The sequence below is a fragment of the Merops nubicus genome, unplaced genomic scaffold (assembly GCF_000691845.1).
Source record: "Merops nubicus isolate BGI_N331 unplaced genomic scaffold, ASM69184v1 scaffold3442, whole genome shotgun sequence".
NCBI lineage: Eukaryota > Metazoa > Chordata > Aves > Coraciiformes > Meropidae > Merops > Merops nubicus.
This window is the reverse complement of record NW_008595628.1, coordinates 57,812-74,835: the sequence shown is the minus strand read 5'-3', so window position 1 is coordinate 74,835 and position 17,024 is coordinate 57,812. Positions and strand designations below refer to the sequence as shown.

Genomic DNA, 17,024 nt, shown 5'->3' with positions numbered 1-17,024 from the left:
CAAGAGGGAACATAGAGTGTTCCAATGAGGAAAACAAACCAGAAGCCTCTGCTGGGAATGTGCAAGCCTGCATGGCAGGGGGGCTGCGAAGTGCAGCAAGGGAGGGGATGCCAAGAGAGCCATGCATGGTGAGGGGACCCTGGTGCGGCGGGGGGGAGTTGAGGCATGCTCGAGGGGACAGGATGCTCCAGGTCCAGCGGTGACAGCGGCGTCCCCCTCCCCGTCCCGCCTGGCAGGAGGCACCTGGGGGACACGGGCACATGCGGGCGCAACATGGGCAGAACGTGGCAAGCGTGGGGCCTCCCATTTACCAGAAGTAGTGCTTGCTCCTGCAACAACTGCTGCTGCAGGATCTCTAACTGTCTCTGCTCCTCCTCTAACTGTCGCCTGATGTACTCCTGGAGGCACGGGCAGCAAGGATCAAAAGAAAAAGAGAGAGAGCAGGTGAAAAGAGCCAGCATTTCCCAAGAGGAAGGAAAATGAGGTGGGCACTCGCACCCACCCCACCCGAGAGTCAGCACTGATCAATCAGGCCAGGCACCCTCTGTCCCCACCACACTAGAAGGAAATGGCAAACATAGAGAACACCCCAAAACACCGCCCCGGGAGCAGGGGGTAGGAAAAACTGACATCAAGTGTCTCCCTGCCTGCGGGCCAGCAAGTGGATCCACATGGAAATAACCACGGCAGCACGAAGAGACACACGCTGTGTCCACAATTAAGCCATTTGCTCTCAAGTAGCAAAAAATATGCGTGATTATGAGAAAACCTCTGATTAGAGGAAGAGGAATCTCCGCTGCAGGGGCTCAGCAGGGCTACCTGCTCGTGCTCCGCACGCCGCCGCTCCTCTTCCCGCCGTATCTGCTCCTCGTAGTGCCGCCGCTGCTCCCGTTCCTGCTGCTTCCGCAGCTCCTTCTCCCGCCTCTGCTGCTGTGGGGGGCAGGAGGCACAGGTCAGCACCCCTGCTCCCCTCCCCGGGACCTCCGAGTCCTTGTTCTCCCACCTTGCCCCACGGCCCATGGTGCTCTGGCCCGCCTGGGGAGATGCCTTGCCTGCAGGCAGGTCCACTCGGGGTAGTAGAGGGACCTGTAGATCCCAACCCACCCTCACACGCTCTGGTGCCCAGCACCAGCTACGGAGAACCCCCAGCACCTCCCCAGCCAAGACTGGACCCCGCTTCTTCTCCCAGTTGGAGGTGAAGCCACGTGGCCAGCGCACGGTCCCGGGGGAGCTACTGCCTGCCCAGAGGGGAACACAACCCTCCGGACATTTGCTGAGACCAGGAGCTAACACAGAAAACCCCAAATCCAAAGCATTTTCCTTTCCAAAACACAAACTGAGCGGGGTGCAAGGAGGCTCCTCTGCTGCCCCCAGGCTCCTCCCCGCGGGGTCGCAGCCCCACCCTGCTCCGCAGTGCCCATGCTGACAGAGGGCCCAGGCATTTTGGGGTGGCGATGACCTCCAGCCTGCTGTGAGCCACCCGGGGTGTGCCGGCACCCCAGCTGACACCGCAGCCTGCACACCTATGGCTTCGAACCCTCCCAGCTACCCCTGCCACCCCATCTTCCATCCCGGGGAGCAGGGGCTCGCAGCAAGCTGCCGCAACTCTCGGCCACAGGAGCAGAGGGGCCACAGCCAGCACATCGGCACAGGGCACTCAGAAGCCAACGGTGGCTACTGGGCTCTGCAGCTTGCCAGAAATCCATCGCTGCTGCATCACCAGGCGCAGCCACACGGGCCGAAGCAGAAACCCAGGCCCTTCTCCCTTTTTTTGGGTCTCTTCCAGCACCAGCAGCCATCGACTGGTCAGACCATAGCTGGAGGGGTGGGCTGCCTCCAGCAGCACTGACCGAGCAGCTCGGCCATCCTCAAAGAGGCACCCGCCTGGAACCGCTGCGCTGCAGGACATCTGCATGGCAGTACACGGGGTTTGGAGGCTTAGGTCTGGCTAGAGGGGTATCTATCGATAAATAGGTACCGACTGAGACGTTGTTGATACAGGTGTCTATCAATATTAGAGGTAACTATAGAGAGATCACACATATGTTACAGATATTATACAGATCTATCTCTAGAAGAGGTACGTAATACAATAGATCTGTCTCTAATATATGTACTTCTAATACCTAGAAGATAATCTATATATCTAGAGATGTTACATAGATGTTATAGATACTATATAGATCTATCTCTAATAGATATATAGTAGATATATTGATATAATAGACATAGCATAGATTATTCTATTAGACACCTATTAGAGAAAGTCATTCTAAGATAGAGTTATATGAGAGATATCTATTAGAAATATTGTAATTCTAAGAGAACTATTAGAGGTATCTATTGGAGATACTGTAATTCTAAGATGGAGACATATTTGGGATATCTATAAGAGATATTAAAATTCTAAGATAGAGATCTGTTAGGGATATCTTTTAGAGACATAATTGTACAGTATCTATTACTGATATCTACTAGACATATTATAATTCTATGATAGATATCTATTATATATTTTATAGATATTATAGTTTTATTGATGTTTCTATTCTATATCTATTCTATAGTCTATTCTCTATATATTCAATTATACATCTCTGTATCTCTCTCTGTGTCTCCAGACATAGAGATCTATAGACATCTTTATAGATAGATACTTAAAGATAGATACATCTATAAATAGATATAGAGATATTTTAACAACTATGTAAAGACATTCCCACATTTGAATAGAGGGAGGAGTCCCCGCCCGTCCTGCTGTCACCTCCTCACCCCCTCTCCGAGACATCCACAGCCACCCTGCACAGGGACTCTGCATCTCCTCCAGCTCCAGCTCCAGCTCAGTCCGAGCAGCAGCACAGCTTCAGTGCCACCTACAGCTGCATTTCCCAGGGCTGCTCCATCCCTCGGGGGAGGAAAATCCCATCCAACCTGAACAACCTGCCAGCTCCAGCCTGTGGTGTGTGGGTTCCTCCGAGCACAACACGACCCTGGGGCTGTCTGGAACTTTTTTCTCTACCTGAGGAATCGCAGAAGATACAGCACCAGGATATGGGGACTGCCCCAGTGACAGGAACACACGGATTTCTTGGCTTTGCCAGCACGCCCTGACCTCCTCAGATCATAGAATTGAATTGTAGAATCGCTATGGTTGGAAATGACCTCCAGGATCATCAAGCGCAACCTTCATCCCAACATCTCCCTAACCACTAGACCATGGCCTCAAGTGCCTCATCTACTCACTTTTGGAACACCTCCAGCAATGATGACTTCACCACCTGCCTGGCCAGCCCATTCCAGTGCCTCATCACTCTCTCAGTGAATAAATTAATCCTAATATCTAACTGAAACTTCCCCTGGCAGTAATCTGGGAGAAGAGACCAACACCAGCCTCACTACAATCTTCTTTCAGGTAGTTGTAGAGAGCATTAAGGTCACCTCTCAGTCTCCTCTAGACTAAGCAACCCCATTTCCCTCAGCCAGTCTTCACAACGCATGTTTTCCAGCCCTATCATCAGCCTCGTTGCCCTTCTCTGAACCTGCTCCAGCACCTCCACATCCCTCTTATCCTGTGGTGCCCAAAACTGGACACAGTACTCAAGGTGTGGTTTCATGAGTGTCAAGCACAGGGGGAGAATCACCTCCCTGCTCCTGTGCACTCAGCAACATGGGTCTTTTGATTAATGGGTTGAATACACATTTCTCTGAGCTTCAGTCACAGTGTGTTCATACTGGCTTTGGGGTGGGTTTTAATGGGGTGGGTTTTTTAGTTAAAATAGCACGCTGCTGAATAAAGCACATAATGCTTGTGTAGGCTGGGCTTGGCTGGCAGGAGGCAAGGTCCTGAATGCCACAGCTATTTCTTAAGTAAAACCTACTCAACTGGACTCAATTTTCAATCCAGCAGCTGAACAAAGCCAAACCCCTCCAAGAAAGGAATTAAAATAATTTTTCCCAAGGAGGGAGCAGGGTACCACCATCCTGCCAGGGTACCACCCCCCCCCCCCCCCCCCGTGGCCTCTCTCCTATAATGCAGCATGCAACCACCAGCCTCCTCCACACCAAAAAGCCTATTTAACCCCAGGAGCTGGGAATCGAGCCCTGAAGGCATAGCTTTCTTCCCAAGCCAGGCCTGATGCTCTCCGGGATATTTAAAGGGCCTCATCGCCCTGCCGCAGCCGGGCTCTCTGAGGCTGTGAGCAGGATCAACACGTACAGTAGCTCCTTACCCAGGCCAGGAGCACAGCGCTTCCCTCCAGCTCCACAGTGCTTTTGTCAGGTCACATTATAAGTGAGTCATTTGTCACGGTGGCATCACGGGCACCTCTGGCGGCACAGCCCCCAGCACGCTGGGCTGCCTGCCTCATGCAGCTGGCACACAGCTGGAGAGGACCTGGCACTGCAGCGGGCCGAGCCTCCGGCAGTGCCCACATCTCTCCTTGACCTCCCACGACGACGGTGCTGAGCAGCACCAGGATGACGGGGATCCTGTTCAAAGTACAGACTGAGCCGAGCAAGATGCAGTGGAAAACTGCACGTGGAGAGGGGGAAAAATATAAAAGGGGAAAGATTCAAAGATATCTCTCTCTCTTTAGTTGCCTCCTTTTCTTTCTGTTTTCTGTCCTTCCTCTCCCACAGTGAATGCATACTTCCCACGTTTCTCCAAGCCTGAAACTACTGTGTGTATTTACACTATCCAGATCTATTATTCATGCAAGGCAAGAGCGCCAATTAATTAGGACTGCATTTATATAACTCTGCAGGTACAGCTATATGGAGCTGCTTGTAAGCCCAAACTGGGCCTTATTTGCACTGCACTAGAAATGACAGGTTTTAAATATTGATAAGGAAAGACACACCAAGGCAAAACCTCTGGTGGGAAGGCCCCTGGAGGCCTGGCGTTGAACAAGGACTTCAAAGGAGCAGGCTCCCTTTGCTAGAGGAGATGCATCCACGACGACCAGCGATCAGCAGCGAGCCACCCCACAAACCCGGCACGCTCGGAGGGGCACCAACGCTTGCAAGAAAGGGCTCCTGGAAACTGTGGCTGTGGCTCCCAAACACAAGCGTGAGCCAGAAAAGGAGCAGAAAGGGAATTCTGAGTGACAAATGAAAACAAATATTCTAGGTGGTTGCGTTGTTGTGACAGGCTCGTTTATCTGAGCCACCACGGAGAGAGCGGCTGTGGCTGGAACATCATCTTTCCTGACACAACAAGTGCTGGAGCATGGAGAGGTGTTTCCCAATGGTAGAGTAACTGGGTCAGAACCTCCCACCATGGCAGACACGGCTCTGATAAGCTCTGAACCATTGCAGGAGCTTTTAGTCAGGATCATCATGAAGAGATGCTCATAAACTAGCTTCACAAGAGATGCTTCATAAACTATGAGTTCTACCTGCTTTCTAACCAAAGAAGAACCAGAAATGTGCAAGGCTTAGCACATATCTGTACTACAGGAGCTGCTGTAATGCAGCTCTCCTTGGAAATGGGTAAGGGACTACTGCTGGGAGCACTGCAGTGCTGCCATGTACCCACAGTACTGTAAGGAGGCTGTCATCTTAATGAAAGTGTTCCGACAAGCCCTATGGCACCTGCACATACAGAAGAAAATAACAAACATTGTTCTAGTTAACCTAAGTTTATCTATAATTAACTGCTGGAATTTCTTTGCTTTGCTTTATAAAAGCTTCCAGTAGATGGTCTTCTGATGGTTAACATAAAGGAGCTGCAGCAATCTTTTATCCTCTGAACATCCAGCTCTATACACTGTGCTGAATGAACCTCACATGCAAACACCAAGACACTGAGATTTGCCTTGTACTTTCCCTGTAAAGGTCTGACCTTCATTTTATACCTAGAAAGGAAAAAAATCCACAATAGGGAAGAGAAATGAGATTATGCAAAGCCCTCCCTGACTGCATCTGCCCACTGCTGCCAAGGGGTCTGCAGAGATTTGTCTCGCAGGATTCCTGAGGCTCCTGACTGGGGGATGTGCTATTCCTAGAGCTCAGCTGGAGTTTTGGTGGTTAAACTGGTGCAGCAAGGCTCACTCTGTGACAGCAACAAAAGGAGGGCTTATTAGGGAACTAAACATATCTAATATATGTATATACAGGGAAAAATTAAAATACATCCAAGCCTATTCACTTCCTTAGTGCTATTTGATCTACTGCTATTTCATTCTCTAATTTGAGAGGTTTTGCAGGGCTAGTTCGGGTGCAGCAGGTCTCAGTGGACAACAGGAAATACATCAAGAAACCACTAGAAGACTTCCTCACTTGACATTTTGGTATACACATTTGATGTTATTGTTGGAGCAAGGTTATGAGATGGTGGGTTTCCCCAAAAAGAACCTAAAATGACAGGCATTTTGTGAGAGGTTCAGAAATCCTGGTTTTTGAAGATCCAAGATGGCAGAAAAATGGGATTCCTTCATTTTGGGTGAGGAAACAGACATGGTAGGAGCTCTATCCCTGGCAGAGTTTACAGACAAGATTGAAAAACCACAAATAAAAAAAAAAATCTACTGAAGGTCTGTACTGACAGAGGAATGGACCAATTATCCCACTAACAGGCCTTCCTCCAGCTTTTTTGCCGTGCATCTCCAGTACAAATTAACTCCAGGCATATTTGACCTTGGTATCCTCCAAAGTCAATCCTTCTGGTGCTGCACTTGGACCCAGCTGATGAGCTCACTCAGCCTGGCCACCTTCATGGCATCTTATGATGAGTAGGAGATCTTTCTACAAACACCGAAACAGGACTTAAGAGCCCCAAAAGCCACCACTCTGAATGTTTTTGTCCCATAAGCTCTATTGGGTTTTAAAGGTCAAGTTTATTTTGAAAATACAATAATCTGAGCTTCCCACTGGTTTCTCCTCCCAGAGATCTGCTGGTACAGTGCTGGCTACTGGAGGCACACCCTGTCTTAGTCAGACTATAAAGCAGCATAGAAGAAATCTTGTTTTGATTGACCAAAATAAATCCAGAGCCAAGAACCAACAACTGAAGTTAGTGCAAAAGTGGAGTAAGGAGAAGCAGAGACCAAAAGGCAAGAGCCTGACTGCTGCTGAAGGGTTTGAGTCACTGCTGTGACATGGGTGGAGGGTGCTGGGTGCCTTGGGCAGCAGTACCAAACTGGCACAGCTGTGACAGCTGCTCTTTGGCACCTCTGCCTGGTTATCAGAGGCTTCCTACCCCAAAAGATCTGAGAAGAAGAAAGACCAAGCTACATCCACCACTGTCTGGCTGTGCCAGACGTAGTGGGACAGCCCAGGGATACAAACCCCTCCCCGTGTCCCTGGGCAGAAGCAGCATCACTCCCCAGGATGGACACTGGGACTCTTGATGAGCAGGAAGCTCAAGGGGAGGATGCTCAAAACTGCTGTGTGGCTCCTCTACTCCACTCCCTGCAGAAGCGATGACACCTCTACTGGGTTTCTGGTTTTCCTTCAGCAGCCCAAGGCAGAGACATAACACCTTGCAGGCACGCTGGGGAGTATCCCTCCTAACCACTTCTGTGCTTGCAACAGAAGGTTTGCACCTCTTCAAGGACTCCTGCTTTAATCCTCACCATAGCAACTTGGCTGTGCTTCTTGCTCTCCACACGAACAGTGTCTAATAGAAAGGAGAGCTCATTTTAGTCCATGGCTGGAGATGCAGCTGATGGTAAACCTGACCAGACAGACCCAAGGAGATGGGCACCTGAGAAGATGCTGGAGCCACCACAGCTGCCTGCTCTGCCCTAATGCTGGTTAAGCCCCAAGGGCTGATCACACCCATGGTAGGCAGAGGATGCCCCTCGGTTACAGTCCCACTGTCTGTCCCCACTTCTCTGATATGGCAAGAGCATGAAAATGCCTCTTTGCTGGCTTTGCTCCAGCAGATACCTCCCTTTCAATCTGGGTCCAAAAATTGACAGCTGGGAAGAAGGCAATGGGTAAAGAGCCCAGGGGGCCTGTTAGAGCCACCAAAAACACAGGCATTGATTTTAAATCCTGGCTACGGTGACATTAGCTTTTAATGATCTGGGGGAAAGAATGGGGGGAACGAGCAGAGTCTCATAGCTCTGGGCAGAGCTCGCCAGCTTAGCAAGGGGATTAGTCCTCCATTCAAAACCTGCCTGGGAAGCAGCAAGGAGGGGGAACAATTCCTTTCTACGTGAAGAGAACGTATTAATACAGCAGCAAGCATTGTATTCATTACTGGATTGCAGCTAATCTGCTGTCTGCTTTTATTGTGCCGTTGTTCTGCTCCTGTACCGCTTGCAGCAAGCGGACTGGGACAAAGGCAGAGCCAGTCCCCAGATGAACATCCATTAGGGCAGGGAACCTCAAAGTGCATTGAGGTGCAAGCCTTGTCCTCTCTCAGAGCTGCTGGCCAGCTTTGGGAAGGGTGGAGGACAGAAGCAGAGCCTGACCTACAATGTATTGAACATGTGACGCTCTGACAACACGATAGACCTACATATCTACCAGACTGAGAAAATGCTTTGCCTGGGATTTGCCCCGTTGGTTTTTGCTCCGAGGGGGCTCAGACGACCACCTTCAAGAGGGGCTGTATCATCATCATCACCATCAGCTGCCTGAAATTCCTTCCTGCCTGTGCACCTGGCCTGGGGGCATTATCCAGGGCAGGGAGAGTCAGGTTAAAAGCAACAGACGCTCTGTCTCATGCAAGTTAAGGGGGTGGCTGCTCTATTAGTCCATTTACTGCAAGTCCTTTTTTCAGACATACTGGTGACCTCTTCAGAAAGCTAACTGAATTATCCTCAATGTATGAACTCTTCAATCAGACCCTTGGGATGAGTTCAGTGCCAGGCAATGGGTGTCTTTGTACAAAACCCCATCAAAAAATCCCAGAGCAGAGGAAAAACTTGCTTATTTTGTGGTGGATCTCTGCAAGCCAAGAACCAGGAGCTAACCAAAAAGCAAGCACTTCCTGCAGAGTACATGGCTACACTGAGCAGCACAGGGACACCCCAAGTCACCCCGTCAAATCCTGAAGCTGGATTTTAAATGGGGTGGATAATTTTATGACTGGTCACATTTGTAGCTGGTATGTTAAGACAAGGGTAATGAAATCTTATGCTTCGGAGCACATAGGGATCATTGCACAAGTCAGGCAGGCATCTGCCCCTCCCCTGCAAGAGAAACTGTAATTGGCAGGGACTGGAAGGACTGGAGTTGAAATTAGGGATCAAAAGGGACCAATGGATCTGGGGAAAGGGCAAATGGAGTTTTTTAGCTTCTTCTCAGCTGTGACAGTCAAATAACAACAATGGACTTGCCAAACGTCTGGACCAGTCACAATGGAATACAGCTATCACACCACTAGTGGGCTAACTCTGCTCAGTAGTTCCAGGGATCCCTTTAAGTTGGGCATTTCAAGAGTTTATTTATAGCAAACCAGCTCTATTACCTTCACAGGAGTGGGCAACACCTACTGTGGTGAGGAGAGTGGCTGGGGGCGGGCGTGCAGAAAGGATGAGCGGGGCGGGTGGACGCCAGTGTAACAGAACATTTGGGGTTACCAACTCATGAGGTTAGCACAGGATCTCAAACCAGGCCGAGAGCAGTCCCTCGGGACCTGCTGCCAGAAGTCCACCTGGAAACGGCCTCTGCTGGCCCATCAGCTCCGGGCAGTTACCTCCTCCAGCCTTCTCCTCTGCTCCTTCTGCTCCTCAATGCGCTTCTGCCGCTCGGCCAGGAGCTGCCGTTTGTGCTCCTCGTTCTCCCGCTGCTGCTGCTCCAGCTGCTGCCGGCGCAGCGCCTCCGACCGCTCCTTGTTCGCCAGCTGCAGCCTCAGGAAATCCCGTCTCAGCGTCGACTCCCCGGGCAGGTTTAGGATGGAGCTGCCCAGGAGAGAAGCGTCAGAGGACACCCCCTCCTCATGTCCTTAAACCTCGTGCCGGGGGGACTGGGTGTGGTTTTCCAGCACGGCTCCTCTCCCCTTCATCCCAGCAGCATCCCAGCACCCGACAGCTTGGGCAGCAGTGGATGGAGGGATGGGGGGACTGCAACATGCAGGGCAGGGCAGCAGACACACCGTAACCCTAAACCTAACCCTTTGCCCAGGGCTCACCAGTAATTTATTTGCCAAAAGGTTCCTTTACATTCAGTTTCTAATCAAAGCCTCCCGTGCTGCAGCGGCACACACTATATTTAGCTGTTCACAAAGCACATTTAGCATGAATCATTGCCAGCTATTAAAATACTACATTATCTCAGTGAAATAATGGAATAACTTGATACTAATTACAATGGCTCTGAAAAATGTCACCAAAGACAGTTCCAGCTCTACCAGGCTTGCAGCGGCACCGGGGAGGTTTCATGGAGAAAAGTTAATGGAAATAGGGAGATACGCTTGGATGCAAGAAATCACATTTTAAAGAGTCTGCTTTCCTTTCACCTCACATGTTTTCCACATTCCTGTGACAGCACCACAATGCACTGCAAATCCCACAGGCAATGGGGCGTTGGGTCTTTCTTCCCCAGCTTTTGGCCAAGGTGAGCCACGGCATCAGTTTATATCCACGCACCATCTAACAGAGGGAATATACTCTGTTCTGCCAGGGAACAGGGCTGAGCACTCCAGCTATCCTTTTTCCATTTCTGATTCACATGAGCCTGTCATCCAAGCTGATTTTATACAGAGTTAAAGAGATGTAAGGGCAGAAATTAAATGCTGATTCTTACCTGGGCTCTCCAGAGTCATTTTCCTCCTCCTCCTCCTCACTTCCACTGTACTCGTACTCCGTCTCATCTAGGAACAGGATTGCTCATCAGTGCCCTTTGCTGGACTCATTTGTTTTTCCAGTGGTTGAAAACCCCAGGGCTCTGAAGGCAGAGCAGACAACTCTCTTTTTCTCACATGGCAAAGAATAAGCAGCACTATTTCTCTGCATTTTCTGTTTTTATGAGGAGCAGCAAGGCCAGGGAAGTGTGGGTGGTCTCCTTGGGTGCTGGCACCTCAGATGCTGGCTGGAAAGAGGGCTGCAGACCCAGCTGGAGAACACCAACACAGTGGGCACTGGCCCCAGCAACCAGATACCCAATGTAAAGATGGGAGGTTGCCATAAAATAGGAATTTACGCCCATATATATCGAAGACAGTGAATGACCCCCTTCTTCAGGAAGGTTCTTCAAACAGAGGTGCACCACAAGCTGTTGAAGCCACAGGCACTGGAAGGTGGGATTTAACTATGGTTGTGAAGGCAGCAGCTCCTCTCTCCCTCAACATATGCTCTTCCTATGCAACTCCATATATTTTCCAGGCAATGAAGATATCCATGTAAAAGCCCAACTGCAGTGTTGTGCTACACGCTGTGATTTCTACTGGGATATAATCTTTATTGGATGAAGGGAACGATAGTAAAAGAAAGGCTTGCATTTATCCAATTACTCTCCATCTCTAGGGTCCAACCTCCATTTGCAAGACTAAACATGTTTAATACTTCACTGGGATCCCATCTTATTGTTTTGATTGTAGCGAAATCTATTACAAGGGGCTTGAAGGTACGCATGAAAAATTAATACTCCTACCAATCAGAGGAGAAATAGTGACATATTAATTTACTGGATTCTACAAATGAGCTTTCAAATTCAAATTCAGTTCACAAGCAGCTGAATACTTTATCAAGTTTCTCCAACTATCTGATCTTCCTTTCAGAGGACTTTGGTAGGGCCTGGAGAGTTCACTGAAAACATCCAGTTTAATGGGTTACTCCTAGTCAACGGAATCGCTCTGGGGCAAGAGCATTATCTAGATATTGGTTTGCACAAACTCTGCTCATCACTGGTGCAGGATGAATGTCACATAGATCAAAAGACTTGGCATGAAATATGTGAGCTGGGAAAAATTCAGCTTAGCAGCTTCACCCTCCCACATGCCAGTATGTATATATGGAGACTTGAATTTTGCACACACATTTTAATGAATCAAAGCTTAAATGTTCCACGTGGAAATTACCACCTGGACCAAAAAAAAAAAGACACCGTTTTTCATCAGGAGGAAAAAAAAAACATTGAAAAACAGTGATTATCTCTAGTGACAGTTACCTGTAGGCTTTGTATGAGCAGCAATGGCTTGGTTATGGATGTTTATTTTCATTTCAATGACTGAGAGGAATCAAATCAAACAAAATAATCTGACCTCAAAACCATAAGAAGCGTGGTCACGCAGAAACACAGCACAGTAGGGGTTGGAAGGGACTTCTGGAGATCACCTAGTCAAACCCCTCTACTAAAGCAGGGTAACCCAGAGCAGGTTGCCCAGGATCACATCCAGGTGGGTTTAAATCTCTCCAGAGAAGGAGACTCCACAGCCTCTCTGGGCAGCCTGCTCTGGGCTCTGCCACCCTCACAGGGAAAGAAGTTTTTCCTCATGTTCCCCCTGGGTTCCAATTTGTGCCTGTTGCCCCTTGTCCTGTTGCTGGGCACCACTGACAAGAGCCTCGCCCCATCCTCCTGACCCCTGCCCTTTAGCACTGGCCAGATCCCCTCTGAGTCTTCTCTCCTCTGGGCTGCACAGCCCCAGAGCTCTCAGCCTTTCATCAGAGAGATGCTCCAGCCCGCTCAGCATCACCAGAGCCTCTGCTGGACTCTCTCCAGTAGCTCGTCTCTCTTGAACTGAGGAGCCCAGAACTGGACACAGTACTCCAGAGGTGGCCTCCCTAGGGCAGAGCAGGGGAAGGACCACAACTATTTAACTCAACCAGTTTGTGAACAAAGTTGGCCATCTGAATATGGGAAACTGGCACTGAGACCACGAGCAACACAATCCTCTTTGCCTTCCTCCTTCTACCCAAATGCTCCGCTCGAACCGACGTGCCTTGGTCTATGCTTGGGATCTCCAAGGACCTGGCAGAGGACAAGGACTGCCCCGAGTGCTGCTGCTCCACCAACCTTTCTCGCCTCGCTTCTTTTTAGTCCTGTCGATGTGGTCCTTGAGCTGGATGCGGACCTGCCTCTCGTTGGGCTGATCTCGGATGAAGGGGTGCTTCATCAGCTGCTCCGTGGTTGGTCTCTGGCTGTGGTTCTTCACTAGGCAGCTCTCAATGAAGGACTGAAACTTTTTAGACCTGGCCAAGAACAGAAAAGGAAGGTACAGAAAAAGGAGGAAAATACCTTGATTCTCATACTAGAAACTGATAAACCTGTGGGCATTTTGGAAAACTGTTTGGCTGCTACACAGTTCTTGCTCAGATGCAGCCTTCCAAGAGGACTGCCATGGCCTTGCTGTTGATGCTTAGCACCATCTCAAAGCTGCACCATCACATGTGCCATCCATCACCTCACCTTTTCCTACTCTTCCCATGCATGCTATCTATGCCCTCCTCGTGCAGTTAGGAGAAACCACCATTATGCTGAGTCTGGAGAAAGTTGAGAGCCATCAGTATGATTTGAGAATCACAAAAACTAGATGCCACCAATGGCAACCAAGAAAATGCAAGGGAGTATTCCTCCTCTCTTCCCTCTGCCCTGTGAATCTCCAAGTAGAAAAGTGAGACAACACATACAGACATAAATGCAATCCCTTAATGGATTGTTTCACTGCCCTGGGCAGTGTTTCAAGACATGTGTCTTTCTGAACAGGAGTGGGACAAGTTGGGCTAATGGGGTTTTTTAGATTGAACCACCCAATATTACATGGCTTGCTAAAGCTCAGACAACCTCTGTTTGCTGCCTGTTGCCATTCCCCGGTCTCTCAGGGAGACCCAGCAGCTTTAATCACCCACCAGGTCCTGGGGGCCACCATGCCCTAGTCTCCCTGGTCACAGAACCAGGCGAGTGGGATGTGCTCTTTGGGCAGCATGGCTTGGGCGGAGGTGGGAACAGGGCTGCAGGTGGCAGAGCCCTGCCCCTCCTCACAGCCTGCCTTCCCACAAACAGTTCCGTTCAATCGCAGCTAAAACAATTGCAGCCAAAGCTTTAATAAACAAATTTCTCTTAACCTCAAGCGTTGCATACCAAATGTTTTCCTGGAACTAATTTAATCACATTCTAAACCCCAGAGAACAGGGATTTACAAAAAAGAAAGATGTTGACAGGCCATTATACTCTATATTGCTTTAGCAATGTCCTGGTTTCGGCTGGGACAGAGTTAATTTTCTTCCTAGTAGCTGGTATAAGGACAGGTTTTGGATTTAGCATGAGAATAATTTTGTTAACACAGGTGTTTTTAGCTGTTGCTAAGTAGGTGTTTACACTAAGTCAAAGACTTTTCAGCTTCTCATGCCCTGCTATCAAGAAGGCTGGAGGGGCACAAGAAGTTGGGAGGGGACACAGCCAGGACAGCTGACCCAAACTGGCCAAAGCGACAGTCCACACCATAGGACATCATGCCCAGTACAGAAACTGGGGGAGCTGGCTGGGAGGGGCTGATCACTGCTGGGGGAATGGCTGAGCACCTGTCAGTGAGTGATGAGCAACTGCTCCATGCATCACTTGTCTTTCTTGGCTTTTATTCCTCTCTCTCTTTCTTATCTTCCTTTCATGACAATTATTACTATTATATTTTATTTTTCTTTCAATTATTAAACTGTTCTTATCTCAACCCCGAAGTTTTACTTGTTTTCAGTTCTCCTCCCCTCCCCACCCTGGTGGGGAGCAAGTGAGAGGCTGCATGGTGCTTTCCTGCTGGCTGGGGTAAAACCACAACAAGCAAATAGGAAAATGAGTGTAATAAACTGATGTCAGAAGCCAACAGATCCTACAGAATTCCATTAGAAGTAAAACAATAGGCTTTCAGGGATTTTACTCTTAAGCTGTCAGACTAAAAGTGATTTTTCTTTTAAGTGCTAATCCATACAAATTGAGATGAAAAAATAAAACACACTACAGGATCAAATTAAATCCTGCCTTCGGCTTTATCAATGAGAAAATCTTCCTTCCTCACCTTGCCTCGAAAAATTTAGTGTCTTGGTGTATCCAGAAGGGACAGTCCATGTAATGCTCAAGTAAAAAATTCTACTCCTAAAATATGATTCTCCCTTGTTGGTGTGAAGCTGAAGAGACTCCAGTCCTGGACATATGGTCCAGAGCACTCACAAGTATGGTCAAGGTGAAGTAGCTAAAAAGTGATCCTCTAGACAGTGATGGGTTTGCCCATCTCTTGGTGATGGGGGTCCCAGTGCCCTGTAATGCCCCAAGGTACCCTGGCACCCTTGAGCTGGCTCAGCAGCTATGGACAGGGACCAGCTCAGGCCTCTGGTTTCCCTGAAATCTTCCTCTCCAAAAAAGCAACCCTGTCCAGTGGCACAGTTAGCCCTTGCAGGAGCTGCAGCAGAAGACATGGGCTTTCTCAGTGGCTCTCATCCAGGAGGACATCATCTCATGTCTCACCCCCTCCCTGGGAGCAGCTCAGCCCACCTTCATGAAAAGCTCCTCCAGCTTCTGGGGTTTGTAAAACCTAAACCAACATCTACCAAGTCTTTTCAGCTGCGTGGATGAAAAGTGGTATCACAGCACACACAGCACCTCATTAACACGGAGGTTTTGTCACCCTATGAGGAAGAGCCAGAGAGTGTTCACTGACATGACATCACTAAAATTGAGCTCATTTTACCTGCAAAATGTTGGGAGAACAAAGCTTCACTGCTGGCTGGCTCTAATTGGGAAAGGAAATGATACCAAAGACTCTTTCATTTCACAGGAACGCAGCACTGCTTTAAAAGTGAGTTCAAGGATTTAGTAAGCAACAAAACTATTTTCCTCTCTGGGATTTTCAGTTTGGGGCAGCTCCCATGCCTGGGTTCCTTCTCTGCTTTCCATGACTCACCCTCAAAGGGCCTAGAGTCACTTTGCTATTTCTTTCACAGAAGGAAAGAGGTGGTCTGCCCACCTAGTGCACCGTTATGTGTTGCCACACACAAAAGCAAGGACAAACTCAAGGTTCAAGTTGAACCTTTCTTAGTTTTGCTTTTCTCTTGTGATCTGTGCTTGTGAAAACCAGCCCACTGACTGACAGAGAGCCACTGTGAAATCCTGGTCAAACATCTCTAGTCTTCTTGGGTTAGGTCTGCAGAACTCCAGAACTCTCCCTGGCCAGGCCTAAAACTTCCAGCTGGGAAATGAGCCGAGGACTCAGTGGGACAGCAGGCAAACTCAAGTTTCATTGCACTACAACTTCCCAGGCGATTCTTTTCTCAAAGCACCGAGGATGCACCTGGCACGGGCAGAGCACAGCCCTGGGCGGACCAGCTGGCCCCAGGCAGAAACCACCATGGTTCACCACTACAGGACATGCAAACCTGAGACAGCCACCAGACATATGAGGGGAAAGTGGTGCCAAGAAACATCCCAGCTTGCACAAAGCACATCCTGGCATCTCAGAGCAGGAACTGAAGCACAACTTCCACCCTGGCTCTGTTTTTACCTTGAGGAGATAGGGAACTGTCCTGCTCAAAACCTGCTTTTGTCAGCTCCCCTCTGCCTGGAGGCCGAGGAGGCCTTTGCTGAACAAACAGCAGTTTCGTATCAAAAACAGACTCTGAAATCTAACAACACATTCCGTGCTGTAGCAGTGAGGATAATGAAGTAGGAGACCAGTGATCTGTCAGAAAACTATTATAAAATAGTATAAACTATTTTCTCAGCTGACTAACGGTATCCTCAAAAGGCTGTGCAAGGAGAACAATCATCTTTGATGCCCTCTGCAGAGCCAACCAGAAAAGGTTCCCATTCCTCATGCGTTTTGTAGCAGTGCAGCTGATGATTGGGCTGACAAATGCCTCCTGCCAAAGCCAGGGTGAGGTGTTCGGGGCTGGTCCTAAAACCCCAACACCTCGCATCTGCTGCAGAGGACTCCAAGCTCCTTTAGCTTCTCACCCAGCAACAAAATCCTGCTGCTGTGACACTAAGTGTTTTCAATACCTACCAATTCCTTTTCTCCTTCTTTTGTGTGTCTTCAACAAGATAACAAACAATGCCAAGCAATAAGGCAAAGCTTCCTTCTGAGAGCCCAGCCTATCTGGGAGCAAGGGGCACAGTGCTGTCTCTCTAACATCTGGCAGATCTTTCCT

At 49.0% G+C, this 17,024-nt stretch overlaps 1 protein-coding gene across 1 annotated transcript in view; it reads right to left on the bottom strand.

Annotated features, from left to right (window-relative positions):
* The window catches only part of TNIK (TRAF2 and NCK interacting kinase), a gene marked incomplete at its 5' end in the record, with an annotated part of 74,660 nt that overhangs the window by 38,755 nt on the left and 18,881 nt on the right, over positions 1–17,024 (bottom strand). Inside the window, 5 exons of the mRNA XM_008936123.1 lie at positions 312–398; positions 820–930; positions 9,650–9,854; positions 10,699–10,765; positions 12,907–13,082. Coding sequence (XP_008934371.1) covers positions 312–398; positions 820–930; positions 9,650–9,854; positions 10,699–10,765; positions 12,907–13,082 — 646 coding nt within the window. The remainder of the gene's footprint in view (positions 1–311; positions 399–819; positions 931–9,649; positions 9,855–10,698; positions 10,766–12,906; positions 13,083–17,024) is intronic.